Source organism: Empidonax traillii, unplaced genomic scaffold (assembly GCF_003031625.1).
Source record: "Empidonax traillii isolate 1590-97213 ecotype Southwest subspecies unplaced genomic scaffold, ASM303162v1 scaffold12:size2584012, whole genome shotgun sequence".
Taxonomy (NCBI): domain Eukaryota; kingdom Metazoa; phylum Chordata; class Aves; order Passeriformes; family Tyrannidae; genus Empidonax; species Empidonax traillii.
In genome coordinates, this window is record NW_020955205.1 from 667183 (window position 1) to 695165 (window position 27983).

The following is a 27983-nucleotide window of genomic DNA, read 5'->3' on the forward strand; positions in this document are numbered from 1 at the left end:
AGCTGATTCTGAGCTGATCCTGAGTTCCTCTGGCGCCGCCTTGACCCCGGGCCAGGCTCCTGAACGTGGGGCCACCGCCCTGGTCCTTTAAAAGCCATTTCCCCCCCACCCACCCATAGCGTGACTGCGAGTGACCGGGGCAGCCCTCCCGGGTCTGGCCAGAGCCCCTTCGCACGCAATGTCCCTAATGCCACCTCTGAGACCCCCCGGCGGGGTGGGACCCCCCCTGGCATATCTCCCATCTCGTTGCAGCTGGGCTGGGAACAAGGATACGGGTGGAGGGGGGGAGATTTGGGGTGCGGGTTGGTCCCCCTTGTCCTCCCTGAAGGGCAGATCCTGGCCTGTCACCCCACGGGGACCTGGGATGGAGGCTGCAAACTCTGCCCGAGACTCCCTTTGGACTCCCGAGCCTTCCTCCCCGACGTGACCCATTCCCTCTGGCTGCACCCTCTGCCCCATCCCAGCCCCACCTCGCCCCCCGGGTCGTTCCGTCACCAGGGGACAGAGGTGACAAAGGGCACGGCGGCTTCTCACGCGAACCTGGGCAATCTTTAACCTGGCCGGGGCAGCCGGGGCTGTGACCCCCGAGGCGCCATCGCCGCCTCTTCCGTACGGGGACCCGATGGGGCTGTGAGGAGGTCCCGCAGCGTAGGGTGGGGGGAGACGCACGGGGCCGCTGACCCCCGCTTCTCCTTTAGCGGGAACACCGACGGCGGGATGAGCAAAGCCCCCGCCGAGGGGTGTGATCGCTTAAGCCCCGCGGCGGGAGGGTCCACGCTCATCCCCACGTGTTCTCAGAGCCCCGTGGCGTGGTGAACACACCAATCCCCCCCGCTCCTGCCCCGCACCTCGCGTTCCGGGGCGGTTTTCCCACGCTCCCGCTCGCCCCGCGGCTCCGGACACCGGAGATATCCCGGGGCTGCGGGCACCAACGCAGGGAGCGCGAGTGTGTGTGTACGGAACCCTGCGGGTTTGGAGGGGCTCGAGGGGAGCCGGGGCGCCCCCCGGCGGGGTCGTGGGGAGCAGCGGGGCGCGGGACCGGCGCCTTTAAGATCCTGCCGGTAGCGTGACTGGAGTGACCGGGGCGGTGCGGGTTTGCCCAAACATCCCGCCCGCTTCGCACGCGATGCCCGCCCCGGGTTGGAACCCACGGGCGGCACCGACACCCCTCCACCCCCCACCCCCATGCCACGGCCCATTGGGACCCTTTCTCCCTCCTTCTTCCTCCCCCCCGCCGACCTCCCAGCCTCCCCTCCAGGGATGCGCGGGGGAGCGGGGATCCCGCACTCCACGCGTGGGGGGAACCCCCGGGGAGGGAGGGGGGGGCGTAGGGGGGTCCAGGGAGTTCTTGGGGAGTTGGGGGTCACGTGACGGGAGGTGGCCGGACCAATCAGAGCATGGGGCGATGCATAAAAAGCAGGAGCCGGAGGGAGCGGGCACCTGCCGCGGGATCGGGCCCCTTCGCCGCCCCGCTCCGCACCGAGGTGAGTACCCGGAGAGCTCTGACTAACGATGGAGAGGTGTCGGGGGGCCGCTTCCAGCTCCCCCGACGCACCCCCAAGTGATGGACAGCCCCGACGTGGGCTGTCCTCACTTTCCACTCCCCTATACCTCCCGCATCATCCTTCCCCAGCCTATCCGTAGGTGGTTTCTTGAGGGTCCTGGAGGAAATTCTCCCCTCATGGGTCTTTCCGCTGCCGTGGACTGGGAGGGGGTCTCAGCTAGGCTGCACCCACTGCGGTGCAGGGGCCCCAACAGCCCCCCAGAATCATCACTCCACTGGTGTCCTGTGGGGTGCTATAGCACCCTGCCAAACCCTAGGGGAGGTGGGATTTTACACTCAACCTCTTCCCACACCTGCTTGGGGTTTTCTGAAGGATTTAGTGCTGTGAGAACCTCGGAATTGGACTCGATGATCTTTATGGGTCCCTTCCAACTTGAGGTATTCTATGATTCCATCATTTCGGACAGAGCTGAGAGCAGGGTGCACTCGTCCTGCCGGCCCCCTGCTACAGCCATGGTTATCTTTTGTGGCCATCAGACTTTGGGAAGGTTCCTGGCAATGCTGTGACTAGTCTGCTGGCAAGCAGAGGCTAGGGTGACTCAAATCAGGATCAGCTCTCCTCTAGTCAAGAGGTCTGTAAAACACTTCGCAGGAGAAAAGAGAGGTCCTGTGATTAAGAGGGCACCTTTGCTTCCCTGGCAGGCAGAGAAAAAAGCTGTGGGACCTATTCCTTCCAATCCTGGCTAACAAAAAAACCTGCTTTTTAGTTCAAGGCGTTTCCTAAAGGGCAGAAAATTGCAGCACCTGCGGATCAGAAGTGAAGCCCAGCTCTCCCGCCCACAGTCCTGTGCAGTCACTACTAAAAGTGTCTGAACCTAGAGGTGCTCCATGGACCTGCCCCTCTTTGATTTATTACTAAGGATTCTGCCTGCCTGTCTAAAGGTCTTCTCTGGGGGAAGGGGCATCACTGAAGGCTCTGGGGGGCTGAGGTCCCCCTTTTAGCCATAGGTGACTGTGTTTGGAGTCTTTCCACGTCTCCAGCTTCTGCCCCTTGAAACCCCCAGTGCTGCATGGGCAGGTCTGTCAGCCTGAGCTGTTTCAGGGCTCTGGGTGCCCTGTCTCAGCGTCAGGAACATCCACAGGACTCAGCCCTTTGCTGATGCCAGCCCTTGCCCACATTCTGGTTCACTTCTTTAGGGTTTCTACCCGTGAGCAGCAATGGTGAAGGCTGCGATGCTGCCGGTGGGGAGCCAAGGGCTCATCTCGGCCACCGAAGTGCTCCTCGTGGCTGCTGTCTTCTGCCTGGTCTTCCTGCTGCTGCAGTCCCTCCAGCAGCACGTGCCCAAGGGGCTGAAGAGCCCCCCGGGACCCAGGGGCTATCCCATCCTGGGGAATGTGCTGAAGCTGCGGAAGGACACGCACCTGGCCCTGACCAAGCTGAGCCAGAAGTACGGGGACGTGATGGAGGTCAAGATTGGCATGCGGCCCGTTGTGGTGCTGAGTGGGCTGGAGACCATCAAGCAAGCCCTGGTGAAGCAAGGAGAGGACTTCATGGGGCGCCCTGACCTCTACAGCTTCCAGTACATTTCGAATGGGCAGAGCCTGGCCTTCAGCCCCGACTCTGGGGAGGTGTGGAAAGCCCGCAGGAAGCTGGCTCAGAGTGCCCTGAAGACCTTCTCCATTGCCCCCAGCCCCAACTCTGCCTCCACCTGCCTGCTGGAGGAGCACGTCTCCAAGGAGGCTGAGTACCTGGTCACCAAGTTCCTGCAGGTGATGGAGGAGAAGAAGAGCATTGACCTTAACCAGTACCTGGTGGTGTCGGTGGCCAACGTCATCTGTGCCATGTGCTTTGGCAAGCGCTACGAGCACAACGACCAGGAGCTGCTCAGCGTGGTGGACCTGGGCAATGAATTTGGGGAAGTGGCTGGTGCTGGCCACCCTGCTGACTTCATGCCCTTGCTCCGGTACCTTCCCAGCCGCACCATGGAGCTCTTTAAGGACGTCAATAGGCGATTCAACATCTTTGTACAAAAGATTGTGCAGGAGCATTACACCAGCTTTGATAAGGTAAGAGCTTGGATGCCCTTTGATGTGGGTGGAGATGTAACTGCCAGAGATGCTGCCTGGGAAATTAGGGAAGAGGGTACACCCTCATTCCCCCGCCTTGCCCAGGAAAGCTACTTGGAGCACTCTAATCTGCTCTCCGGGAGCCAGCACTAGTTGGGGGATGTTTCCCCATCCCTATGTGTCTGTGATGTTCCTGAGCCACCAGCTCTTCCCTAGGAGCACATCCGGGACATCACGGACTCGCTGATTGAGCACTGCCAGGAGAAGAGTGTTGGGGAGGATACCCATGTCCAGCTCTCCAATGAGAAGATCATCAACATTGTCAACGACCTCTTTGGGGCAGGTGAGAATGTTTCTGAGAGTAAAGGCATGGTGCTGGAGGCTGAAGGGGGAGGTGAAGCTGTTGGTCGGAGACCTTGGCCGTGTTTGGGTGTGTGGAGCTGCTGTTGATCCCTTGGGTGCACTCGTTAGCAGTGGTCAGAGCTTTTCAGTGACAGCTGATGGGGGAATCACTCTACGGCAACCATGGTGGGATCTGTAACTCCCACTCACCTGTCCTCTTCTGATAACTAAGCACCTTTTCCATGTCCATCCAGGCTTTGACACTGTGACAACTGCCTTATCATGGAGCCTCATGTACGCTGCCTTGTACCCCAACATCCAGAAGAAGATCCAGAAAGAACTAGGTGAGTCCACGAACCACCTTCCTCTGGGGCCAAAACCTCTCTGGTCAGCACTGATCCCAACCCTCTTCCTCTATTCTACCTCCCACAGACCAGACCATCGGCCGGGAGAGGAGACCCCGGCTGTCGGACCGGGGCACGCTGCCCTACACAGAAGCCTTTATCCTGGAGATGTTCAGGCACTCTTCCTTCCTGCCCTTCACTATCCCACACAGGTATGGGCTGGAGCAGCTGACACCTTTTTTTTTTTTTTTTTTTTTTTTTTTTTTTTTTTTTTTTTTTTTTTTTTTTTTTTTTTTTTTTTTTTTTTTTTTTTTTTTTTTTTTTTTTTTTTTTTTTTTTTTTTTTTTTTTTTTTGGAGTAGTTTTTCTGGGAGGTTCCATTTAGGCAGATTAATTGCCTGGGAATTGATTCCTGCTAGGGGGAAGTATTCCAGCTTGCTGCTGTTCTGGGATTGCTTCCTTTGCTTTGAGGGTAGTTTCACTCCAAAATCTTTGCTAGCAGAGGGATGGTGGACATACCTGGATTTATAACTTCCTCCTACCTTGGGAGAGACCACATCACAACTCATCTGGCATGAGTTGTGAAATGAAACTGGAATCTTTCTGCTTTAGGAAAGTATGGCCAAGACTATTTAATCCCCCAAAGACAATCTGTGGTATTTTCTAGCCATTCCTAAGAGCAAAAAATAGGCTATTGAAGGACTTGCCAAGCTTTGATTTGTCATGAAGCTGTGGGTCTCCTCTAACTTCTCTTCCCACCCGTGTTTCCTTCAGCACAACAAAAGCGACGGTGCTGAATGGCTACTACATCCCCAAGAACACCTGTGTGTTTATCAACCAGTGGCAAGTGAATCACGATGAGTGAGTATTCCAAACCCCCTGTGTTCATCTGGGCTGCCACGGGTTTGCTTGGTGTTAGGATCACTCTGATCCTTATGACAAAAGATGAATGGATCACAAAGGAAAAGGCAGACTGAACCAAAAATCACGTGGATTTGATGCTGAGCCCAGCCTTGGCTTTCATGGGCGTGGAGCTGGTCCAGGTTCCACAGCTCCCCAATGCCAGGGTTTACTCAATTTATGTGGTGATGCCCTCGATGCACAGGGCAAGGGCTGGAAGCTCAGGCTGCTGGATAATCAGGAATCAGTAGATCCTTCTGCCAAGCAGATCTTGTGATCTGAGTTGATGGCTTTGGATGTGCTCAAGGGGAATGGCCTGGTTCCCTCTTTGAGGGAGAAGAATGTCATGACGTGACTCTTGGTAAACTCGATAGGCTCGTGTTGTGATTGCTGATGAACAGTTTTGGGAATGAAAGGGGGTCTGGAAACCAAAGTCCCATCTTGTCTCTCCACTGCTCCCCAGTAGAGACCCTCTTGGTGGGGAGTAAGCTGATCAAGGCTTGATACAGAAGGTGGTTCCCAGACTGGGTATTTTGGATCAGAAACTCAAGATATTTGTATCCAAATATCCCAGCAGCACAGAAACCTTCTAATATTCCTTCTGCTCCTGCTGCTCTGGTGAGCATGAAACAGGAATGCTGTCTTTAGGGCAGAGAGGATTCCCCATATCCAAACAGAAATTCTCAGCTAAGGCATTGTTAAATCCCACTTGGCACCTTCCAGCAGCCAAGCTGGGACACACTGGGAAGTTTTGCTGGGATGATTCAAAAAGAGGAAACCTCTGGTCTCCTTTCTTCCCTGCTGACTGGCTTCTGTGTTGGAACTGCAGGGTCTGTGGTGGCTGCATGCAGAATTAAATCCATCTCCAGTATCTGCACAGGCAAACACAATCTGAGCTTGGAACAGAGGTTTCAATAGACTGAGCTGATGGAGTCTGACACAGAGTTGGCATTTTAGATCAGGAATAGAGCTTGCCAGAGGTTTTTTTGGGTGGTGGAATGAGACAGCACGGCAAAACTTCTCTCTACAAGAAGATTTTATTGATCACTGACCCCTTCACAATGGGTGAAGGGCCTGGAGGGACAGGACAAGGGGGAATGGCTTTCCACTGCCAGAGGGCAGGGTTAGATGGGATATGGTGAAGAAGGTCTTCCCTGTGAGGGTGGGGAGGCCCCAGCACAGGTTGCCCAGAGAAGCTGTGGCTGCCCCATCCCTGGAAGTGTTCACAGCCACGTTGGATCGAGCTTGGAGCAACCTGGTCTAGTGGAAGGTGTCCCTGCCCATGGCAGGGGGTGGAACAAGATGAGCTTTAAGGTCTCCAAACCATTCTCTGATTCTGTGATAAAACGGTATCCTCAGGTGTGTCTCTTTCCTGCCCCAGGAACCTTTGGAAGGAACCCTCAGCCTTCAACCCCGAGCGGTTCCTCAACCCTGGGGGGACCGAGATAAACAGGACAGAGAGTGAAAAGGTGTTGTCTTTTGGCCTGGGGAAGCGGCGATGCATTGGGGAGACCATCGGCCGGTGGGAGATCTTCCTCTTCCTGACCACCCTGCTGCAGCAGCTGGAGTTCAGCCTCCGCCCCGGGCAGGAGGTGGACATCACCCCTCAGTACGGACTGACCATGAAGTACAAGAAGTGTGAATGCTTCCAGATCAAGCAGCGTTTTCCCGGAAAAAGCTCTCCATAAGCCACCAGAAGTGTTGCCTTGCAGAGGAAAGCCAGCCCTCAGCATCAGACACTTAGCCTGCTTTTGATAAGGCACAGCCCCTTGTTGTGTTGCTTCACTGGAGGCTTGTTCCTCTCATGGAGATGGGAGCAGGGTGGGATAAAGCTGGCTTTGTTAGGCTCTTCGCAGCCCCTGGAGCCAGCTCCATTACCCTTTCCCACATGGATGTTCACCAGAGGTCCAGCACTCATTCCTCTTGGAGAGATCCAGGGGAATCGCAGCCCTGTGGTGGGGAGAAGGATCCTTGGGGGTGGGAGAAGCAGGGTGGGATGTTGGTGGGATGTCCTCTGCCCTCATCCAAATATAAACAAACCTCAGAGAAACCTGACCAGCCTTATCTCACAGGGTGAAAGGCTGTTTTCCAAAGCCTTCAGCTCTTTGTGCCAATGGGAACGGGTGCTTCCCGTTGCTCCAGGTGCCTTCTGAAGGGCTCTCAAGTCTGCACCAGAACCCACCTCAAGAGGACCTGTCCTGTGTGCACCCACACACCTGAATTCCTTGAATGTTAACTCATGAAGTGAGTCCCCGAGAGTTTCTACCAATCCTTGGTGGCACACTGCTAGGAAAAATAAACATGTCCATAAGCAATGCTGCTCCCAAATTGAGATATTAACTGAACTCCTAACACAAAGCCTGGAAAATATCAAAGGACTGGGAAAAAGGGACAGGAAAAACAGAGGAACAGTAGGACACTGCTGGCTTTCAGACTAACTGTGTATTTGCTGCTTTTTTTAATTAATAGGTTTTTTTTCTTATCAAGCAATAGATTTCTATATCCAGACTAATTAAAGGAACAAGGATTTGAGGACTGCAGGAGGTGCCTTATGCTGCATTCTGCTTTAGCCAGTGGAAGATGAAGCCTCATGGCAAACAGAGCAGCAATTGCTGCTTGTTTGTACTTGTATGGAATGTAGCCGTGTGCTTTGATAGAAATCACACAATATTTCTAAGCCAATAAATGATTATCTGAAAGTTTCTTAAGTTTCTTGATGGTCTTATTCCACTGGGAAATGATTTTTAGGGCAAATAAGCACCCCACACCTCTCTATCATCGTTAGAAATCTGACTTGATGTTTCTCATCAGGTTTTTTTTTTCCTATGGAACATGAGTGGGCTGTGACACCAGTGGCACTGGGGTAAGTTTTTAGTCCCCATGGGAGCTGACTCTGGTTCTCCTGCTGTCTAAAGTCTCAGCTGGGATTTGCAGAGAGGTGATGCCAAGCTCTGGATCAGTTCAGGATTTCACTAAAAATCAGGACTAGCCTTTCTAGCCCCCCTCAAAATGGAATCAGTAGGTCAGAACCCACCTCTCAGGGAGCATTCTATGGAGGGATGTTTCATGCCATCACTTATCCCCATCTTGGAGCACAGTGAAATCTGAAGCTTTGCATAATTTCCCTTAAAACAAACAAAAAAGGCTATAAACATTAATTTCCCATTGGAATAATTAGTACATGGAAAACTGGGGTCTGTGCATCCCTGAAGTGGCATCCCTGCAGGTATCAGCCCCCTGGCATTTCCAGCCCTGTTGGACCACGGAATTATTTTTATTTTTGGTGTTGTGGTATGGAAAGCTGCTCTGCAGCAGGAGAGCCTTCCTCTTGCTGTGATCTCGCTCACCTCCGTGTTACTGCTACCGGCTGCTGTCAGAATGATTTTGTTCCTAATTAGTGTCCCCGGCCCAGCCTGTGTTTAGCGACCGGCAGACGGATCCAGCACTCCACCCGCTCCTTCCTCCCGGTAATGAGCAAAACAGCCTCCAGCTGCGGAGCGGGGAAAGCGGGTGGTAACGAGGAGAAAGTGAGAGATGAATGTGTCTGTGTCTGCCGGTGAGCCAGAGGGAGAGGATGGAGGGAATGGAGGTGCGATGGAAGGGATGAAGATGATGGAGGTGGAATGGAGGAGTGGCAGCAGTGATTCAGGTGTGAAGGAGGGGGTGAAGGGGGTGGAGATGATAGAGGGAATGGACGGAATGGAAAGGTGACAGAGGTGATGGGGTGTGATGGAAGGGATGGAGGGGTGACAGAGGGGATGGGGGTGTGATAGAGGGGATGGAAAAGTGACAGAGGTGATGGGGGTGTGATGGAGAGGATGGAAAAGTGACAGAGGTGATGGGGGTGTGATGGAGGGGGATGGAGGGATGATGGAGGGGATGGAGAACATTTGGCGGCAGCAGCGGAGACACGACAGAGGACATGCAGCAGCAGCAGCAGTAGCAATACAGATGTGACGGTCGTGATGAGGGCGGAACAGCGGACATGCGACAGCGGCGACGGAGAGGCGGCAGAGCTCACAGAGGCGATGGAGGTGCGATGGAGGTGGTGGGGACACGCTGACAACCATGGAAGTGGGGGCGAATGTGTGACAGCGTTGGCACCGGGGGACGGGGAGAAGACGCCGGGCGTGTGGCAGAGGTGACAATGGTGGCAGAGGTGACACAGGTGACAGAGGGGACGAAAGGCTCGGGGCAGCTCGTCCGCGCCGCGACAGCGCGGGCACTGCGCATGCGCGCGGCGGCCCCGCTCCTCTCTATGGCCCCGGCGGCGGCCGGAGCGCCGTGGGAGAGGGGCGGTGCCGGAAGTGGCGTCAGGCCGAGCGTGGCCGAGGCGGAGGGGCGGCCGTGAGGCGGGAGAGGCGGCGGCGGGTGAGGGGAGCGGGAAACGGGGGGCGGCGGCGGCGGCGGCGGCGGGACGGACACATCGGCACGGCACGCCGGGGGGTCCGGCGGGGTCGGGCAGGGGCGAGACGGGGCCTTTCGAAAGGGCTGGGCCTCGCGAGGCGCGGCTGTGGCGCCAGGCCCCGGCCGGCCTGCCCGGGCCGCGGTGGGGAGGCCGGGCCGGGGGCAGCCACGGGGGCGGGAGGCCTGCGGGGCTCCGGTACTCAGCTCTGGGGGCCCCGTGTTAGCCTGTGGGGGGAGGGCTCATGTTTACCTTTCGGGTGGACCCCGTGTTTACCAGTGGGGAACCCTTTGTTTACCTGTGGAGGGGGTCCCTGTGTTTACTTATGGGGGGCCTTCTGTTTACCTGTGGGGGCCTCTGTGTTTTCCCAGGGGGATCAGGGCAGCCCACCCCGATCCAGCCCTGGCATAGTTTAGTTTATATTTGCACACAAACATAGATTTTATTTATTTTTTGTTTTACTGAAAGGAGGCTCTTATTTTTCTAAAGGATCCGTGTAAGGTGATGAGGTGTGCTGAGCTCTTTCCCTTATTTCCTAAAGGGACATAAAAAGCAAAACAGGAGAGGGAATGAAGTTTTAGTTTTGCTGCAGGTTCTTAGGGATGTGTTGTCTGTGTTTTGAGAGTGCTTTTTATCAGCCATCGCCTTGGGATGCAGACATTGTCATCGTGAGTTAATATAAATACATAGAACAGGAAGGAAAGGAGGCTGGTCCTGATGAATTTAGGGCTTAGTGACAAAATTCAGTGTTTTCTGCCCTTTGAAGCATCCCTATTTTCAGTCCTCTGAAAGTTGGGGAAGTCTGATTTTTTTATGCATCTAGAGTTTTGGGGTTTTTTTATCCTTACATCTTTTTCCAAGAAGCTTAGCACAGGAAAGGCTTGAAGAGAAGTCAAATGCCTCTCCCAGGGATGTGATTTGTATGTTGATGTTGATCTCTGTCGGTTATCTGCTGTGTTTCTTAGAGTAAATACCAAGCATATTGTCCCTCTTTGATTACAGCATGAAAGGCAAATCTATACATTTAGAAGCTTGTCATCTCTCTTGCTGTCTGGTGATGCTAGTGAGGCTGTCACCTCCCTGTGTTCTGAGGGAATCTCAGATCAAAGGACGTGTTTAGCTGCTTCCAGGTGTGTTGAGGCTGAACATCTGACTAAACAAATTTGAGGTTTTTGTGTCTGATTCTGGTGCTGGAAAGCAGAGCAACTTTTTTCTTTCTTTTTTTTTTCTTTTTCCCCTCTCATTTATTTAATTGTGGCAGTGATAACTAATATTCCAGGCTCTGCAGAGCATGGAGCCTTTTGTCCTGGGCTCCAGTGTTTGGGATTTTCCTTCCGTCTGTGTCTCTCTGTTCCCTTAAAGGTTTTGGTTTTCACTTGCACCTGCAGAGATCAGTTATCTCGCTGTGATTGTTCACAGAAGCTGTTCTGCCCTGGTGTTCACGTGCCAGAATTTTAAACAGAGAGGTGAAGATAAATTCCTCATTTGAACTCCCAGGGAGAATGTTCACAGGCAGGACTAAATGCTCTTGGAAGCTGTAAGTCCTGAAATCAGTTAGTCAGACATCTGTGGTACCATCACAAAGCCCCATCCAGGGATTTTCCCTCCCCCTGGGATCGTTGGTGTCCATAGGGATGCTGTTTCCTCCCCGCAAAGGAAGGAGAATCTGACAGAGCCGGAGCCTGGGTGGGAGCCGGGCTTATGGGCCGGGGGACGCGGCTGATGCTAATTCAGGTTGTCCCTTTTCTGCCTCTTCTTACAGCCAGGTCTGTGTCTCTTCACAGCAGCTGTGTGCCAGAAATATGGCTACAGACTGGCTTGGGAGCATCGTGTCGATTAATTGTGGAGAAAGCTTGGGAGTCTACCAAGGAAGAGTGTCGGCTGTGGATCAGGTCAGCCAGACCATTTCCCTGACGCGGCCCTTCCATAACGGGGTCAAATGCCTCGTGCCAGAAGTCACCTTCAGGTTAGTGTCTGTCTCTTTTTCCCCCTGCCTTTTCCCAATGGTTTGGGTGGGTGGTTGTGTTTGGTTCCCCGCTCCACCAGAAATGACCTCTTTGCCCTGAATTTCCTTGCTGCTACTGAGTGCCTCTTGGGTTTGTGTTAGTCTGTGTGCAGGAGATTAGTTTCTGGCTCACATTGTAGAGTGGGTAGCTCAGACTTGGAGGTTATTTGGGGGTGAGACTCTCTGTGTGTGTATATATATATATATTTCTTTATTATTGTGTGTGTACATTCTGTTGTTAGGGGTTTGGGTAACTGAGCAGGATGACATGCTTTTTAGAGCTTTGCCCTCAGCAGTTCTTTCCCACCAGTTCCTGGTAACACTGTGCTTAAAGGGCGTAAATAGGAGTCACTCATCACTGGACATTTTCCTGTTTCATAGAATGTTATAGTTAAGACTCTGAGTCACTGACTTTTCAGTAAGATTAACTCCACAAAGTCAATGCTTTTTTTAATCTTGGGTTTTGAAGAGAGAGAGTGGGGAAAAAGCAACAACTGCATCCTTCCAGGAGATGTGTGGAAGTCTGTCTACTTTTATATCCCACTTGGATAAATACTAAGTTAAAATTAGAATTTCTGATGTATTTCTTGCAGTCAGTGCAAATGGAGGTCTTTATAATCACTTCTTTGTTTCCTTTTGGCTTGTGCCCAGTGCTGGATTAGTTTTCTTTATACTTTTTTTCTGTGGAAATGGCAAGCACCGTCTTCATCTGAGCATTTATCTGCACTAATCTAAGGGCAGCATTCTGTAGAAATGGATTGAAAGTAATAGAAGCCTCAAGGCTAAGAGTAATTAATTATCTAGAAACTGTTAAATTAATGCAGATTTTTGCAAAGGTCTGGGCCAGTTCCTTCCAGTTTTTGATTGACAGATTCCTGTTTCAGCTGAGAACAGAACCTTTCAAACAAAATCCAGGTGTAGTATAGAAGTATTGAATATTTGTTATTTTTGTTTAGTATTTTGATGTCTGTGGAAATATCTTGTTTGTTTCAGTATTAAAATCCTTTTATTCCCTTGTTTGTATTGATAATGACATCAGAACAATCCCACCGTGCAATGCTGGATGTTTTTCTTTAGGAGCTTTTTTTGGTTTTTTTGCAAAGATATCTGGAAAGCTAAAATCCTGAATGTCTGGTTTTCTTGTCCTGTTTTTAGGGCACGTGACATTACTGAGCTGAAGATTCTGGAGATCCCAGGGCCAGGGGACAGCGGGAGATGTGGGGATCTGCAGCAGATGGAAACAGGCATCCCTGGGGTTGGGTGCCAGGTGGGGCCCAGTCAGAACGGCACTGGCAAAGTGTTAAAGAAGCCCATCTCCAGCAGCGCTCCGCAGAATATCCCAAGGAGAACAGACATGAAGAATCAGGATATTATCATCTCTCCACAGCAGCAGTGCTCCAAGAGCTACATGGATCGACACCTGGAAACGCTGACTCAATCGAAAGGCTTCCGTCGCAGACACAATTCCTGTGAGTATGTGTGTTATCCTGCCTGAGTTACTGCTGCAACACCTTCCCTTCTTCAGCAAGAACTCTGCAAAAGGGGCTGGAAACTTTCTCTGTCTCACCCTATGTATTATTCTGAAGTAGAATATATTTCTCTGTACATAAAAAATGTCTGATGCCAATTCAAAGACTTCCTCATTCTTGCTATCTGTCCTATTTGAAAATTGCAGAGTTTCCAGCCTCTTCTTTTTCTTTAAAAGGAACTGGAAACAAACTGCAATATTACCAAGCTTTTCTATTTAAAGCCTGTATGCCCATAACCTGTTACATCATCACCCTATATATAATTACAAATGTTTTTTTCCTGTGCTCTTAAAAACCCAAATGAATGAGGGTGATGTAAGATACGATCAGAGCATCCCAAAGTCAAACATCCATTATTCTTGTTTCTGTTGATAAGATCTTCAAAATTGGGCCAGAACTGGGTTTTTTCATTTTTTTTTTTATCGAAGCCCCCTGAGATACCCTGCTTTCCAGATCATAATCATCCAATTATTGAAATGTCAGCATATATCCAGCGTATTTCCATGACTTCATTGTTGAAGCATTAGTATGTATCCAGTGTATTTCCATGACTTCATTTCCCCCCTTCCCCTTTGTATTTAGAAAAGAAACAAAACCGAGGTGGGTCGGGCCAGTTAAAGAGGTCAAAGGCTGTATTTTTATGGAGAAATTCCTAGACCTCTGGAAGTCTTCTTCCCCCACCAACAGCTGGATTGTTTTCACCCCTTCCAGGGTGTCTAGTGGATCTGGGGTGAGCAGAGACTGCTTCAACCCACAAATACCTTGTGTTGGGCTTGCATAAGCACAACAACAGGTCACATTTTCTTTTACAGACATTTGAAACAAGTTGAGCAAGGTCCTAGCTGTAGATTGTTAGCTTGTATTTGTCTTGGAATAAAGGAAGTAGAGAAATTATCTCTTACCCTCTAAAATGTGTGTATTTGGAGAGTAGGGTGAATGATGCATGAATCTTGGGAGGAGGGTGGGAATGGTCCTGGCTTTATGGAGAGTGTGGGTGCAGGTTTCCAGGGAAAACCGGCCTGAGATGTCACGTAGAACTTCAGTCATACAGGGCTTAATACAGCTGAAAGTTGACCTCTTGTTGGCCTTTAGCGTGCCGAGCCAGGGACAGAATTCCCCCTTTGGAGTACTTGTGTGACAGGAATCAATAAACAACAAATACCAACGCAGATTTCCCAACAATGGCTCTGGTGCCGTGCTGGCACCACGCTCGTTGTGCCAGGGCTGGCGGGAAGAGCTCCTCCAGGGATCTTGCAGGAACCCAGCCAGCTTGCTGGAGACTTTACATTTGCTTGTGTGCTATGCTTGAAAAGTTTCTGGTGTTGTGTTTTTTTTTTTTTTCTTTTAACTTAGAAACAAAAAAAACCCAGGAAGGATTGTTTATCTTTTGAGGGAGATGCTTTTCTGTGTGGCAGAGAGCTGCCAGATTACTGTGGAGCCATGGACTGCTCTCCTTAATAAGCTTCATGCAGGGGAGAAGCTCTGGAAATTGTGATCTGAAAGGAGCTGGACTAAGACATCTGTCTTTCTGTAGCCTGACTTTCCCTTTTGTCCCCTTACCCTTTTTTTTGGCTCTTTTCTTTTCCCTGAGCGAACCAGGTGCCTGTTTTTCCTGTCTAAAAGATGATGCTTTAAGAGAAAGACTCTTACTTTGGTCACAGCTTGTTGGAGGCCCCTGCCGTGTTCTGTGCAGCTCGTGTTAGGAGATTGTAAGGCAGTCAGTGAAAAGCCATCTGGCTGTGTGGGTCAGCAGTATTCCAGAGTGGCATCCATCGGTATGGATTAGGGAGCTGCCTACCACAAAGCCAGCATGTTTTGAGGCGGTACGCTCTTGGCTCCCATTCATTGTGGCTGCAGGGGAGTCCAGGGAGCTTTCCAGCCATTGTTCTCCCAGCCTTGCTGGTGCAGCCCTTTATTCCACTGGCATTTACACACTGCTAACATCAGCTGCTCTGTCCCCACACTGTGCTTTCCAGGCCAGCCGAGGGGAGCGTGGAGTTGTCTGCAGAGGAATCTGGCAAGGAGTGTAACAGGATCAACCTGAGTTGCCCTAACACTTGACACTGACACAAGAAGCAGGCATGTTTTTCCCTTGTGGCATTGTAGGCTCTGGCTTATTCTAGAGTCCCTTGGCTTTTGCTTTGACCTGCAGTTTCTGAGTTTAGAGGGAACTTGGTCTGCTGTGTTTTCGTTTCTCGTTTTTGTTCTTCATAGCGGCAGCTGCGGATGTGATTCCCTCGTCAGCAGCGTCAGTTTATAGCTCCATACCAAGCTGTGTCCAGCTTTGGAGTGGTTTATGTGTCACCTTTGGTTTGGGAACTCTTTATCTAGGACAGAGGGGAAGTTGTTATTAAAAAGCTTTCAAAACCATGCACGTAAATGAGTGGTTACAGTGTGCCTACTGGAATTCTACGTGCCGGAAAGGCTTACCCTTTCCCCTCTCCTAAATCATGTTTTGCCACCAGCAATTCTAAAATTCTGCTGTCTCCATCAGTGACAAAAGGTGTTTTATAGTCTCTCCTCACTGAAGAAGGGTGTTTTGGGTTTCTTTCTTTGTGAGGAATGATGACTCTGCAAAGCCTTGAAGATTTGGGTTCTGGCTGTGGGGGCTGGGAAAGCTTTCGGGTTAGTCACTGTAACAGTTCTCTAGAAAAATCAAGTCACACACTGTCTAAAATACAGGAAAAATCCCTTGTTGAGACAAAGCATTCCTAACTGGGAATAAAACCGAGTACATATCCTTAGCAAGTCATCTTTCAAGCATGGCAGAAGTTAGACGTGGTTAAGCTGGACTTGTTCGCGCTTAGAAAGGAGACAGGTTGCTTGTGGAGTTTGTGCCTATCGCATTGCAGTCAGTTTTGGCTTGATACCTTATTCCATCTGTTGGACACTGTTGGTGATTCCTGCAATTGCAGGAATTGGCCTGAAATATTTTCTAGTAATTGCAAATTTAACACTGGGAATGACAAGCATATTAATATTGTCTAGATCTGAATAATAATTATGTAAGAAATAAGTAAAGGGATATGTTGACACTGTAATTGCATATTTCTATCAGTGAATCTCCAGCCACAAGCAGGAGACTTTCATCAGTCTCACTCCAGAGAATTTGGGCTTTCCCAGTGACTTGTGATGGATTGGAAAGAAGTGTACTTCAACATGAAAGGTGATGAATAAGTAGGATAACGAAATAGGAATGAGGGAATGGACTGTGTGTCATTCAGAAATATAGCAAAGGTGAGGAAAAAGAGATGCTTTATATTCACGGTTTGAAGTTCTCCCTTAAAGATCTCTAATGTGAAATAAAACATGCTAGTTTCTGAAGTTGAGGGAAATTCCAAAGTAGGTTTTGGGCCACACACCTAGATTAATATGAGCTCAGTATAGGAGGGAAACTTGTCGGTTGCAGTTAGTTTATTACCTTGCCACCCATGTGACACCGCCTGGGATTAAATAGAACATGGAGAAACACTTCTGCTGCTGTGGTGAAGCTTGTTTTTCTATGTTTGCTGGTAGAAAGTCCCTGGAAATTCTTTTCCTGATGCTCTTGTTTGTTTTCTGCTGGCTTAGCTGAGCATGAGTAATGCCAGGGATGAGGTCGATGGCTTCTTTTGGAAGTGAATATCCCTTGAGGGTGAGGACTGTAAGCTTTAACTCCCCTCTCTCTCAAAATTTGCTGAGCAAGTGGCTTTTTCCATTTGTGACACACTTTCAACTTGATTTTCTTTTTTTTGTTTAGGGTCATCCAGTAGCCGTCATCCAAACCAAGTGACTCCGAAGAAGAGCGGCCTGAAGAACGGGCAGATGAAGAGCAAGGACGATGAGTGCTTTGGGGATGACATTGACGAAATCCCAGACACTGATTTTGATTTTGAAGGGAACCTGGCCCTTTTTGACAAGGCAGCTGTGTTTGAAGAGATTGAAACTTACGAGAGGAGGAGTGGCACTCGTTCCCGGGGGACCCCCAGTGAGAAACCAGCTCGCTATCGGCACGACGAGAACATCTTGGAATCGGAGCCCATAGTCTACAGAAGGATTGTGGTACCTCAGAACGCTAACAAAGAATTCTGCACGGGTATGCCACGTCCCTTACTGATAAGGACCCAAACTGCTTGCTTTTTTGAGACACATAGGGTGGATTTTCGTCTCCGAGGGGTGTCTGTCAGCTTAATGCCGTACAAACAAGGGCATTTGTTCACGTGAGGTTGGATTTGTGTATCTACATACAGCCTTTATTTGCAATATTTTTGAGGTAACAAATATTCAGGTAGGGGAGAAAGGTGTTTTTTACAGTAGGGAACGAAACTGATGGTTGGATAACAGGAGTGGGGACTGTATGAGAGATGTTCAAATCCTTGCTTTGATTTTGGTAGCCTAGTGAACCAGCATGGACTCGATCGCTGGCTCTGGAGAGGGACCAGAGGGATGGTCTCAGGCTTTGTGCTTTCATGTTTAAAGGCAGGAGATTTCATGTGCTTCTGAAACTCCTTGGGTCGTAGTTCTGAATTTCTGCATGGTTTTAAATACAGTTCCAGAAACAGTTCTGGCTCTTCCCATTCATAATTCCAAACATTCTTTGTACAAAAGGCTTCTTATGTGGGGTCTCCCCCTCACTTACTGTCCACTGTTGCTGTATGAAAGACTGAGCCCTGGAAGATTGGTTTTTGTTGTAAAAGGAAAGAAGACCTCCTAGGCAGGTGCCTGAGTCGAAATATTCCAGTGTATCATCAGGGGAAATTAGTTTGACTCACTGGTGCCAGCTGCTGTGCAGATGTTTTCCTGCAACTCTGATTTCTGGTCCTTGCTGCTATCAAGTCGGCTCTTGGATGGAGGAGAAAGAAGTGGGGTGGGTCAGTGAGCAGTACTCCTCAGTCAAAATGTAGGGAAAGATTAATCAGCTCCTAATCTGTGGCTCTGGGGAAAGCAAGGGTTCTTTTTTCATGTTCAGTAGAATTTTTTGGCCAAACACTGGATAATGGTAATTTCACAGGGAGCTACTTATGGATGTGAATAGATTTTACTATGACAAATCTTTTTATTTCTCTTCATATACAAACTCTTAAGTATAGCAGGTGTGCTTTGTGCCACATTTAGCTCCAAATTCCTTAATAACTTAAGCCTAGTTGGGATGCCTTGACTTTGGTTTTTAGCTTGCAAAAAATGTAGGAGTAAAGGAAAGTTGGCATTTCAGGAACATTTCCACGTCAGAATAAAATCAAATTTCAGATCTTTTTGCAGATTCACAAAACAGCTGATATCCCGGTGGTCTGAGCAGAAGTGTGAGCAAGCCCTTGGTCTGTCATTCTTTCCCTGCCCAGAAATTCCATCTGGGGTGTGAAACGCTTCAGGGAAGGAAGCTCATGGATCTGTAGTGATTTGCTGCTTTTCAGTTTTTAGAAAGTATTCTTTTTTTAATGGTTCTGGTATATAACAATATCCTAGTTTTCCATTTGTGTCATCCCTCTTCCTATTGCTCAGTTCTGGTCTCAAGGGAGAGTTAAAAATAGTGGGTCCCAGCAGAACTGTCCAGCTCAGTGTTGTGTTTCCAAGGATCCTTAAGGAAAAGGGAAAGAAACACGCAGTGAGACTTTTCCCCCACTGCTTTGTCTTTCACAATTCTAAGACTTCCTGAGGCAGCAGTGAGAGTTCAGTGTTAAGGGCTTTTTTCCTGCTTAATTTAACCTCTTACTTTTTAAATCTCTGCAAGCTTTCAGCATCTCTCTGTGGCAAGGAGCTGCAACAATCGCCTGCGTGCTGTGTGAATAAGTGCCTCTTCGTTTTGTATGTGAATTCCTATTTATTCGGTGGTTTTTAGTTTTTTTTTTTTTTTTTTTTTTTTTTTTTTTTTTTTTTTTTTTTTTTTTTTTTTTTTTTTTTTTTTTTTTTTTTTTTTTTGGTTTTTTTTTTTTTTTTTTTTTTTTTTTTTAACATTTCCTACTTGTCAATCCATCTTCTAGCTGGCTTGTTTGAGAGGAGACAGGGCCTCTGTAGGTGTCTAGTCTGAAACAAAAGCTAAGCCGCTGTTGGCAGCCAATCTGAGCAGAATGGCTGATACGGGATTCCAGGGGTAGAATTCCTGAGAGGAAAACCACCATACAATAGGCAGCAGTAAGTAAATTGAGGGATAAAAGCTAAATCCTCTTTGCTGAACTCTGTCATCCTTTCCTCTGGAGCTCCTGGCTGCCCATCTGCAGCGTGCTGAGAGGAGCAGCCCCGTGAAAGGAGAAGTGTCTTGTTTTGCTCTTGGCAGGGCTGCCCAGGGAGGGTGGTCAGCGACTCCCCTCGGTCGTTGCAGGGTCTCACCATCCTCATTAGCTGCTGTTGGCTGATTAGTCTCCCCTCTAGAATCCTGGATTTGTTTGGAATAAAAGCTGGCCTGTCACACGACAGGCAGTGGCCAGTCGCCTGCGCTGAGCTGGGCACGTTCACAGTCCCATGAATGATGATGGAATTGTCCCTGTGCTGTGTCTCGGGATATTTTTCCCACAGAGGATGACTTCCTTTGTGTCCAGTGAGGAAGTTTACTCTTGCTTAGGGAATACTAATGGCCATCTAGGAAAAGCTCTTGTAACAGTGGTAACTTTCCTGCTGTTTCTGGCAGTCAGTCAAGTGCTTTTTGTAGCAAGGCAACCCTCTGAGGGACAGTCTGCCTGGAGTAATGGTGGACTGTCTCTTGGAAAAAGAGTAATCCCAATTTCTTTGTTTGGCAACTGGGAGGAGGATGCTGAGCTGTAGGTAGCCTGCCTTGTAGAGGCTGCTCAAAGAGCAGCTGCTGAAATTAGATGAGTGCCAAGAGCTCCAAGCGCGTTTATTTTGGATACGTCTATGGCAGGAATTCTCCCTACAGAGTTTTTTTCTGGTTTGCTAAGGCAAGGTGTACTTGCAAAAAACACTTCTTAGTTATAGGAGAAAGAAGTGCTTTGTCATTTTTTTTCCCTAGGCCAATCTGAAAAACGATTGTGTTAATAGAGCCCTGACTGAGACAGTGATTCTCTGTCTGCTGTAGCAGCACAAACACTGATGCTGTAGATTGACAGGGAGTTAATATCCAGCTCTTATCACTGTGGGACAGGAAGAAGTCTGTGAATCCCTGTGTGCTTTTTTTATACCATGGAGCTAGGAAGTAACCAGGATGGTGCAGAGGGAAAAACAAACTGCTGAGGTCAGTTTCCCAAAAGACTCAGAGCTTCCAGCCTGAGGTTTTGTTACTCAAATAAGTTGGTATGTATAGGATAAATGCTGCAGTCCACCAGGATGCTTTTCTGAGAGCTAATTTTGTGGAGCCAGGCTGTCAAGTAGGCACAACCATGTGTTTTAGAAGTAAGCAGGGAATATATTCCAACCAAAAGTGAAAACCGGAAGCTAATGTAGCTTACCAGGTCTTGGATCACGATTGAGCTGAGTCCATCCCTGGGGCTCCACATGTGAATCCCTCCTAAAAACACCAGTAGTCTCGATTCTTTTGGCTGCTATGGATTCGTCTGTTTACTGGGAAGTGTTTAACAAAAACTGCCTCCCTGGAAAGGCTGATACTTGCAGGAGGTGTGAACTGTCTTTTTCTACTTCCAGAGCTGTCCAGATGGAGAATTTAAATGCATGTTTGGCTTAGGTCTGTCTCTGTTCCTTCTGTTGGCACTAAAACAACCTGTGTTTGAACACCACTGTGTTTTGGGATCAGGTCTGTTAGCAAAGCCAACATGCTGCAGGAATGTTGTAGCTCAGAGGAGTTTGCAGAAGGGTGGAGTGTCCCAGTTCATCATCAGTGACTCTATACAGAACAATCTCCAGCATGCCAGGCTGTCCTCATGGTTCTCACGTATGTAAGGTGTTTGTTATTTCCCTGCTGTACTGCTAAGTCTTTGTCCAAAGCAGGTTCTCCTCTAGTTAACACTGTTAGTGTAGAAAATACCCCGTTTCCATCTCAGTGTCTCTTTTCTGGAAAATAAATGTGATTTTTTTTTAGACTCAGCTGCTGAGTCAAAGTTGTCAAGTAAAAGCAGGCCTGTGCTCAAAAAAAGGGGAGTAAGTGTCATTATTTTTCTGTGCTCTCCTAACCAGACCTCAAGCCTGTCCTTCAGACAACCTTTTTTCTTCACTATAAGGAGATGGCGAAAGAAAACATGGGCAGGCAGAACTTATGAGCCAGGATCAGACCTCAAAACTAAGGCTGGGCATGTCCTGAGAGGGTGATGCCAACAGTATGGCTTTTTCTTTGGTGTGCCATGTCCTTGACTGACTTTTCTACTCTCTGTAGCTTTTAGCTCTTCAGTGTCTGGATGACTGCCTTGTGTATATTGGATGTGTGAAGTGTTTCTGGGATCTTTTGAGAAAAGTGCAAATGAAGTTTGCTTTATCCAACCACCGGAAAAAAACAAAGTGCTCACGGGGCAAAGTCCCTTTGTCCCTCTGATAGTTTTTTTGCTCAGCTGGAGCGAATTGTGCGCTAATGCTGGGAGAGGCTGACACTGGAAGGTCAGCCAGAACTCCTGCAGAATTTATCATAATTAAAAATAATGATGATTAATGAAAAGAAATCCAAACCTTAAGGTTATGGAGAGAATCATCCGATTTTTTTGGGGCAACAACTGTGTTTTGCTGAGTCTGCAGGCAGGTGATTCCAGCTTTACAACCAGCAAAGGACAGCATGAATGTCCCATCTGTCTAGTGTGGACAAGAGGTACAGACCATGAGGCTGTCAGACCATAAGGCTCTGGAACCTGGGGTTTGTTATTGGAATTAATGGTGTTAGTACAGCTTTCAGGAGATCCTAAGGCTAGTTCTATCTGATCCATTCCTGTACCTTGCCTGGATTTATTTTAGCAAAGAACAAGAAACAGAGAATTTATTTTCTCAGAGAACTAGAGAACTGAGGAAATAGTCAAGAGGAAAAAATAGGGCTTAATGCCTTAACACTCCTGTAGCATCAGCCCTCTCATTTTTCCCTGCCCCTCCAAGCTCAGGAAGCATTTGGGCATCAGGGAATGACATTCAGGGCTTGTTTGGGAGAAAAACTCCAAAGTCTTTAACTTTTTTAGAGCTAGCTTGGTCCTTCTGCTGCCATAGGGTGTTTTGTCCATCCAGTGTGACTCTGCGTGTCACAAAACTGTTTAGTTTGTATCTGCCTTGTAGAGTTTTTTTCCCAGGCAGCTGCAAAATACATTTATTTAATATTAAAAGGCCTGAGCTAATTTATTTTATTGCCTTCATTAGCAAACAATAAAGATGCCCTGTCCAACCCAAACATAATTAAAGTTGGCACGGCTTCAGTTTTGTGGCAGTAGTGTTATTGTTTGTGGGTTTACACATCGCCTCCTTGATTGCTCTCTGCCAGAGTTTATTTAACTCCCTGAGTCTGCTTTTGATAAGCCAGTCTGACTGGTTGGACCTTGCGTGAGGGCAAAGAAGGGAAGTTCTCTTGGCATTTCATCCTGCTCCTGAGAGGGAGCAATTAGGACAAACTGGCATGCTAAATGCTGCCTCCCAGTAACCCCCTTTGATTAACCCACTGGGCACTGGGTGGCATCTAGCTAATGGTAAATGCAGTTTTACTAAAGCTGGTGGCTGAGGAAATCATGTGGATGGGTACAGAGGAGCTCCATACTAAATTGGGTAGATTCAGAACATAGATCATCTGTTTTGTTGTCCTAGTTTGGGGAGTTTGTGTAAAAAATTCAAGCGGGGAATTTGTAGACTGTTCAGAAGGAGTAAAAGTAGGGTTTGGGAGCTCCCTGTTTGGGGTTAGCAGAGGATGTGTCCCCGTAAATTGTTTGGGGACATCCTGACCTTGGGTCACTGGTTCCAAATCTTCCCTCAAAATCTTACCTTGAAAAAAATCAGATGAAGTAGGAGAACCGTGAAGGGGAGCGGGGCAGAGCCGGGGCTGCGTGACTGCGGAGCGGGTGGGTGACCACGGGGCAGGTGCGTGACTGGTGTGACGGGCTCAGGGCTGTTCGTGGTGATGACTCGGAGTGTTCGGTGGCTGCTATCAGGAGTCTGGGGTGGCTTTGATAACGTGCCTGCCTGCTTGGAACGAGAGCCTGGGAGCAGAGGTGACTTCATCGACAATTAGCGTGCAAGGCCAAGGGCTGGGAAACGGTTGGGCCCTCACTATCTGCAAGGACCTTGCCGGGGAGTCCAGGAATGAAGTCTAGAAGGACTCAGCAGTGTCTGTTCCACAGCATTCTGCTGTGACCTTGCAGAAGCACCTCTGATTTGACTTTGAAAACCTCAAGAGGTGCAAAAGCTCCCATTTCCGCCCTAGCTTGACTTAGTGGTTGGTAACTGGGGCACCGGGGGAAATGGGGCAGTACACGTAATTTTTCACAGTTAAAATACACACTGCATTTCTCATTTGAATGTGGCACTTGCTTGTTACGACTGGTTCTTGCTATGTTTTCTGTCTGCAGAGGAGCCCAAACCCACGAGTAACGGCTGGGTTTCCTCCCGGAGAGGATGTGTGGGCTGGGGCTGTTCCCCTCTGAGCTTGTAGTGCTGCAGAGTTGTTTTCCCTGTGCCACATCACGTTGCCATGATTCTTTCCCATTAGCACGGGCAGTCCAAACCTAGTTGGGCTGCCATGAGCACCCAGGAACCCTCTGTCACCTCCAGTTCAGAGGTGGGAGTGGCTGGTGGGAGCGTGATGGTGACCCAGGGCTGCTGGGCGATGGAAACTGGTAAAGGGAGAAGAGAGAAGCTGATGGAGGGATTGAGTTCATGCTGTGACCTGATGTTTGGCGTTGTGCCTGAGCAAGTGTTGGTTTGAGTCCTGGACCTTTCTGACCCATGGTGCCTGACTCCTGTGCACCTCATCTGCCTGTCCCACAGCTGAAGCTGAGAGCTTTTCTTGCTGCAGCTGTGCTCCAGCAATGTGGCCATCCCATATGGGAAGGGAATTAATTTGTTCTGCTCCTTAGCTGGGAGATAGTTAAAGACATCCAGAACTTCCAGGGTACTTGAAGGGAAGAATTGGGTGTGCTTCTGATTCTACATAGTGGAAATCCTTAAATGCAGAGCAAAGGGGTCAGAGATCAGAATTATTTTGGAGAAAAGTTAGAATAAAGAGGCTGATGGCTGTGCTGAAGATATTCAAGGGCATGCTGTTTAAACTGGGTATTAAGAAGAAATTCTTCCCTATGAGGGTAGTGAGGCTCTGACCCAAGTTGCCCAGAGAAGCTGTGGCTGCCCCATCCCTGGAAATTTTCAAGGCCAGGTTGGACAGGGCTTGGAGCAACCTGGTCTAGTGGGAGGTGTCTCTGCGGGGGTGGAATAAGAGGAGGTCCCTTCCAACCCAAACCATTCCATGACTCTGTGATATCTGTCTGGGTGATGCAGCTGTTTCTCACCTGTTCCTTAGGTTTTGTGTTTTCTCTCCAAATACCATCAGTAATTCTTTCCAGTTTTCTTGTCTTCTGCTATTCAATAACCACCAAAAAATTCCTGTGGCTCCCCTTAGCACAAGCTGCCTTTTGGTGGCAAGAAATCCTCTGTGTTTATTTCCGGGAGAGTTTACAGATGCTGTCGTGGGGTTCATTTATGTGGAGTCAGTGCCAGCTTGGCCTGCTTGGAGCAGGGAAGTCTGAAGAATCATCCTGAGCAGTTACTCAGGCGTGTGTTTCTCTTAGCTGCTGATTCCAGGCAAGCTGGCTGTAGAAGGAAGTGGGAAGGCTGTATCCCTGACTACCTCAGGTGCTGTTCTCAGCACTTAACAACATCTCTCTTGTTTGTTTTCCCTTGATCCACATGCTGGAGCATTTCCTGGCTCGTTAGACCAGGCTGTCAGAAGCGCCTGGGAAGTATTCCTACCGAGTTTGTTCTTTGAACATTTCCCTGCTGCTGTAGTGTGTCGGGATCCAGCTGTTGTGTCTGGAGCAGCCCTTCTGGCACGGCACAGCTCAGGGAACGCCTACCTAGTAAATGTGGGATGACTTGTTTTGCGGTGATGTGGGGGATTTTGGGGACCAGTGTCGGGAAGCAAAGCACATCCAAACTTTTTTGATTGGAAATCTGCTTCACAGCTTCTCTTCTGACTTTCACAGTGCTCAGAAACAGTTTATGTGTGGGTTAAAGCACTGGTGGCCTGGAAAAAACCGTAATATTCCATCTCTAAGTCACAAAGGCCTTCTCAGTGCTTGTGTTGCTAAAATTGCCCGCTGAATTTTTGTGGAAGCATGTTATTTTAAGCTCAGCAGTTGCATTTAGCTGTCTCTGCTTCACTTCACTCAGAGTAAGCTGATGCACTAATTTGGATTTGTCTGATGGTCTCGGAAAGAACCTGGAATACTGGGGGAAGCAGACCGTTGGTAACAGCTAATAAGCTTTTTCACTGCCATTGCTTCTGTCTCTGATTGTCCCCATTTCTGCCTCCCTCCACTCTTTTTGAACCCTAGACTCTGGGTTGGTGGTTCCAAGTGTGTCCTATGAGCTCCACAAAAAGCTGCTCTCGGTGGCAGAGAAGCACGGGCTGACTCTGGAGCGGAGGCTGGAGATGACGGGAGTGTGTGCCAGCCAGATGGCCCTGAGCCTCCTCGGGGGACCCAACAGGTAAATATTGTTCCACAAAAGGTGAGCTAAAGGATGAGAGGTTTCCTCTGAAGTCACTGGGATGTGGGTGCCTGCTGCCTGCCAAAGGGCTTCTTTTTCGCTCCTGTATCCCAGGAGTGTCTCTTGACTCGAAGCAGAGAGAGATGAGATTTTTCTCTCCCCTTACTGGGAATTTTTTCAGGGAACTGAGCTTTGCACTGGTGTTTCCTGAGGCAGGTTAGGCCGCTGCAGAATATCTAATGAGCTCCTCCTTTTTGCACATAAATAAACCTTCTCTTTGTTGTTTTTACATGCTACAATTTAATGATATCAATAAAACCAGAAGACAGCTTACGGAAACAAAGTGCTGCTTAGCTTCTGGCAGGGCTAAATTAGCTTTTCAGGGATTTGCACCTCACCTGAGAGCAATCCTGCTCTTTTGGAGGGCTGTTTGCAGCAGGTTTGGAGTGCACTTATTGCTTTTTGCATGAACAAACGTGCTGACTGACTCTTTTGAAGAGCCTTCTCTGTGCCTGCACTTCCGTAGTTGTTGATGTGGGTAGAAATTGCACCTGCGTTGTTATGGTGTTGACAGCTGCTCCAAATTACTTGCTCTTGACATGAAAGTTAACCCTTAAACCCCCATCTGTTTTATTCAGTAGTACTTTATGAGGACCTGATCATTTGATGTAGAGCAGCAAGTGATGACATACAGGCAGCACTGACCCTTGTCAGCTGAAATTCCTGCTGTAAGCCCTAATGGCTTCCAGGCCAAATTAACTTTATTGTGCAGTTGATAAGGCTTAGGGAGTAAAAATCATTTCTCTTCTTCTTTTTAATTGTGACTCTGCTCACGGGGAAACTCACCCCGTATGTTTAAGGCTGGATAGTCAGCTTTCTTCTGCAGTCAGAGACCTTGGGACCTTGTGCTCTCAGCTGGAGGTGCAAGGAAGTCACGAAGGGAATGAGAAGGGAAGGCTGTAGGAGCCTTCCAGTATCTGAAGGGGCCTACAAGGAAGCCAGGGAGGGGCTCTTCAGGAATTGAAAGAGGGGAAATTTAGGTTAGATATACAGAATAAATTCTTCCCTGTGGGGGTGGTGAGGCCTTGGCACAGGTTCCATCTCTGGAAGTGTTCAAGGCCAGGTTGGACAGGGCTTGGAGCAACGTGGTCTAGTGGAAGGTGTCCCTGTCTGTGGCAGGGGGGTGGAACAAGATGATCTTAAAGGTCCCTGCAACCCAAACCAGTATGAACCTGCAAGTGGAGCAGCTCTCTGCAGTCAGCGCCACAGAGGGATGTGGGTTCCTGCTTCACAGCGGTGGAAGATTTACAAAACACCTGGCAATTTGCATTTTACTGATTTTTTTTCCTTTTTTTTTTTTTCTCATGCAGGAAGAGGGCAGGAGGCTTTTGGGTTTATTAACAGTCCCTTTTGTCTGTGTTTCAGGCTGAACCCCAAGAACGTGCACCAGCGGCCCACGGTAGCGCTGCTGTGCGGCCCCCACGTGAAGGGGGCTCAGGGGATCAGCTGCGGGCGGCACCTCTCCAACCACGACGTCCACGTCATCCTTTTCCTCCCCAACTTTGTCAAGATGCTGGAATCCATCACCAACGAGCTGAACCTTTTCAGCAAGACGCAAGGCCAGCAGGTGTCCAGCGTCAAAGGTAAAGGGCCGAGGAGCAGATGGGTTCTCCGGCACGTCTCTCCCTGGTGCCTGCCTGCTCCCCTGGCACCATCTAGTGGCACTGCCGTGGCTGGGTGGCTGCTCAGAGGCTGGAGGGACAGCGGGCACTCCAACAGTGGAGCAGTTGTGCTGCTACAGATGTTTCTGGTCGGAACAAATATGGAAGAGCTGCTGTATGGATCCGAGTGAGAGCAGCCATTCTTGTAGGATAAGGGCCTGCCTTGTTCAGCATGTTGAAACTGCGAGTGAATGAGCATCCAGCTGCTGCTGCAAAACGGGAGGCAGCTTTTCTGAGCTAGTCCCAGCAGCTGTCAGAATTCCTGTCTCAGTATTCCATAGAATAAACTGAGCTCCTGTGAGTGCCAACTTCCGAGTGTCGTTTCACCAGTCATTTTTTCCAACTTGGCTCATTTAAACTTCTTGGGAGAAACAAACCTGGGGATTAGGGCCAGTCCTGGGCTGACAGAGCTACTTGCCTGTTACAAAACATTATAAAAGGTTTGAACTGGTTTCCCGGAGATGCTGTGGCTTCCCCATCCCAGGTTGGACGGGGCTTGGAGCAACCTGGTCTAGCGGAAGGGTGTGGCAGGGGAGTGGAATGAGATGAACTTAAGGGTCCCTTCCAACCCAAACCTTTGCGTGATTTTGCACCAAGGACTTTGTGGTGTGTCTGGTAAGGGGAATG

General features: G+C 49.1%; 2 protein-coding genes across 7 annotated transcripts in view; both read left to right on the top strand.

The window, feature by feature from the left end:
- The window catches only part of EDC3 (enhancer of mRNA decapping 3), a 649718-nt gene that overhangs the window by 620693 nt on the left and 1042 nt on the right, over positions 1-27983 (top strand). Inside the window, exons 1-6 of one of the 6 annotated variants that reach the window (XM_027888182.1) lie at positions 9436-9527; positions 11346-11527; positions 12722-13035; positions 16835-17170; positions 25482-25635; positions 27061-27278. In XM_027888182.1, coding sequence (XP_027743983.1) covers positions 11364-11527; positions 12722-13035; positions 16835-17170; positions 25482-25635; positions 27061-27278 — 1186 coding nt within the window. In that variant the 5' untranslated portion in view covers positions 9436-9527; positions 11346-11363. Of the gene's footprint in view, positions 1-9435; positions 9528-11323; positions 11528-12721; positions 13036-16834; positions 17171-25481; positions 25636-27060; positions 27279-27983 lie in introns of those variants that run through there. The other 5 variants (XM_027888165.1, XM_027888201.1, XM_027888174.1 and 2 more) reach the window with 5 other exon arrangements.
- On the top strand, positions 1400-7859 carry LOC114059547 (cytochrome P450 1A4-like). Its single transcript, XM_027888119.1, has 7 exons — positions 1400-1484; positions 2702-3571; positions 3788-3914; positions 4168-4257; positions 4346-4469; positions 5031-5117; positions 6538-7859. Exons 2-7 carry the CDS (start codon positions 2723-2725, stop codon positions 6842-6844), a joined length of 1584 nt encoding a protein of 527 aa, XP_027743920.1. The 5' UTR covers positions 1400-1484; positions 2702-2722; the 3' UTR covers positions 6845-7859.

Bases quoted from the DNA above. Each gene is read 5' to 3' on its own strand.
- LOC114059547 (XM_027888119.1), top strand. From the start codon at position 2,723: ATGGTGAAGGCTGCGATGCTGCCGGTGGGGAGCCAAGGGCTCATCTCG. The intron at 3,572-3,787 runs GTAAGAGCTTGG...GCTCTTCCCTAG, and splicing joins ATTACACCAGCTTTGATAAG to GAGCACATCCGGGACATCAC. The intron at 4,470-5,030 runs GTATGGGCTGGA...TGTTTCCTTCAG, and splicing joins CCCTTCACTATCCCACACAG to CACAACAAAAGCGACGGTGC.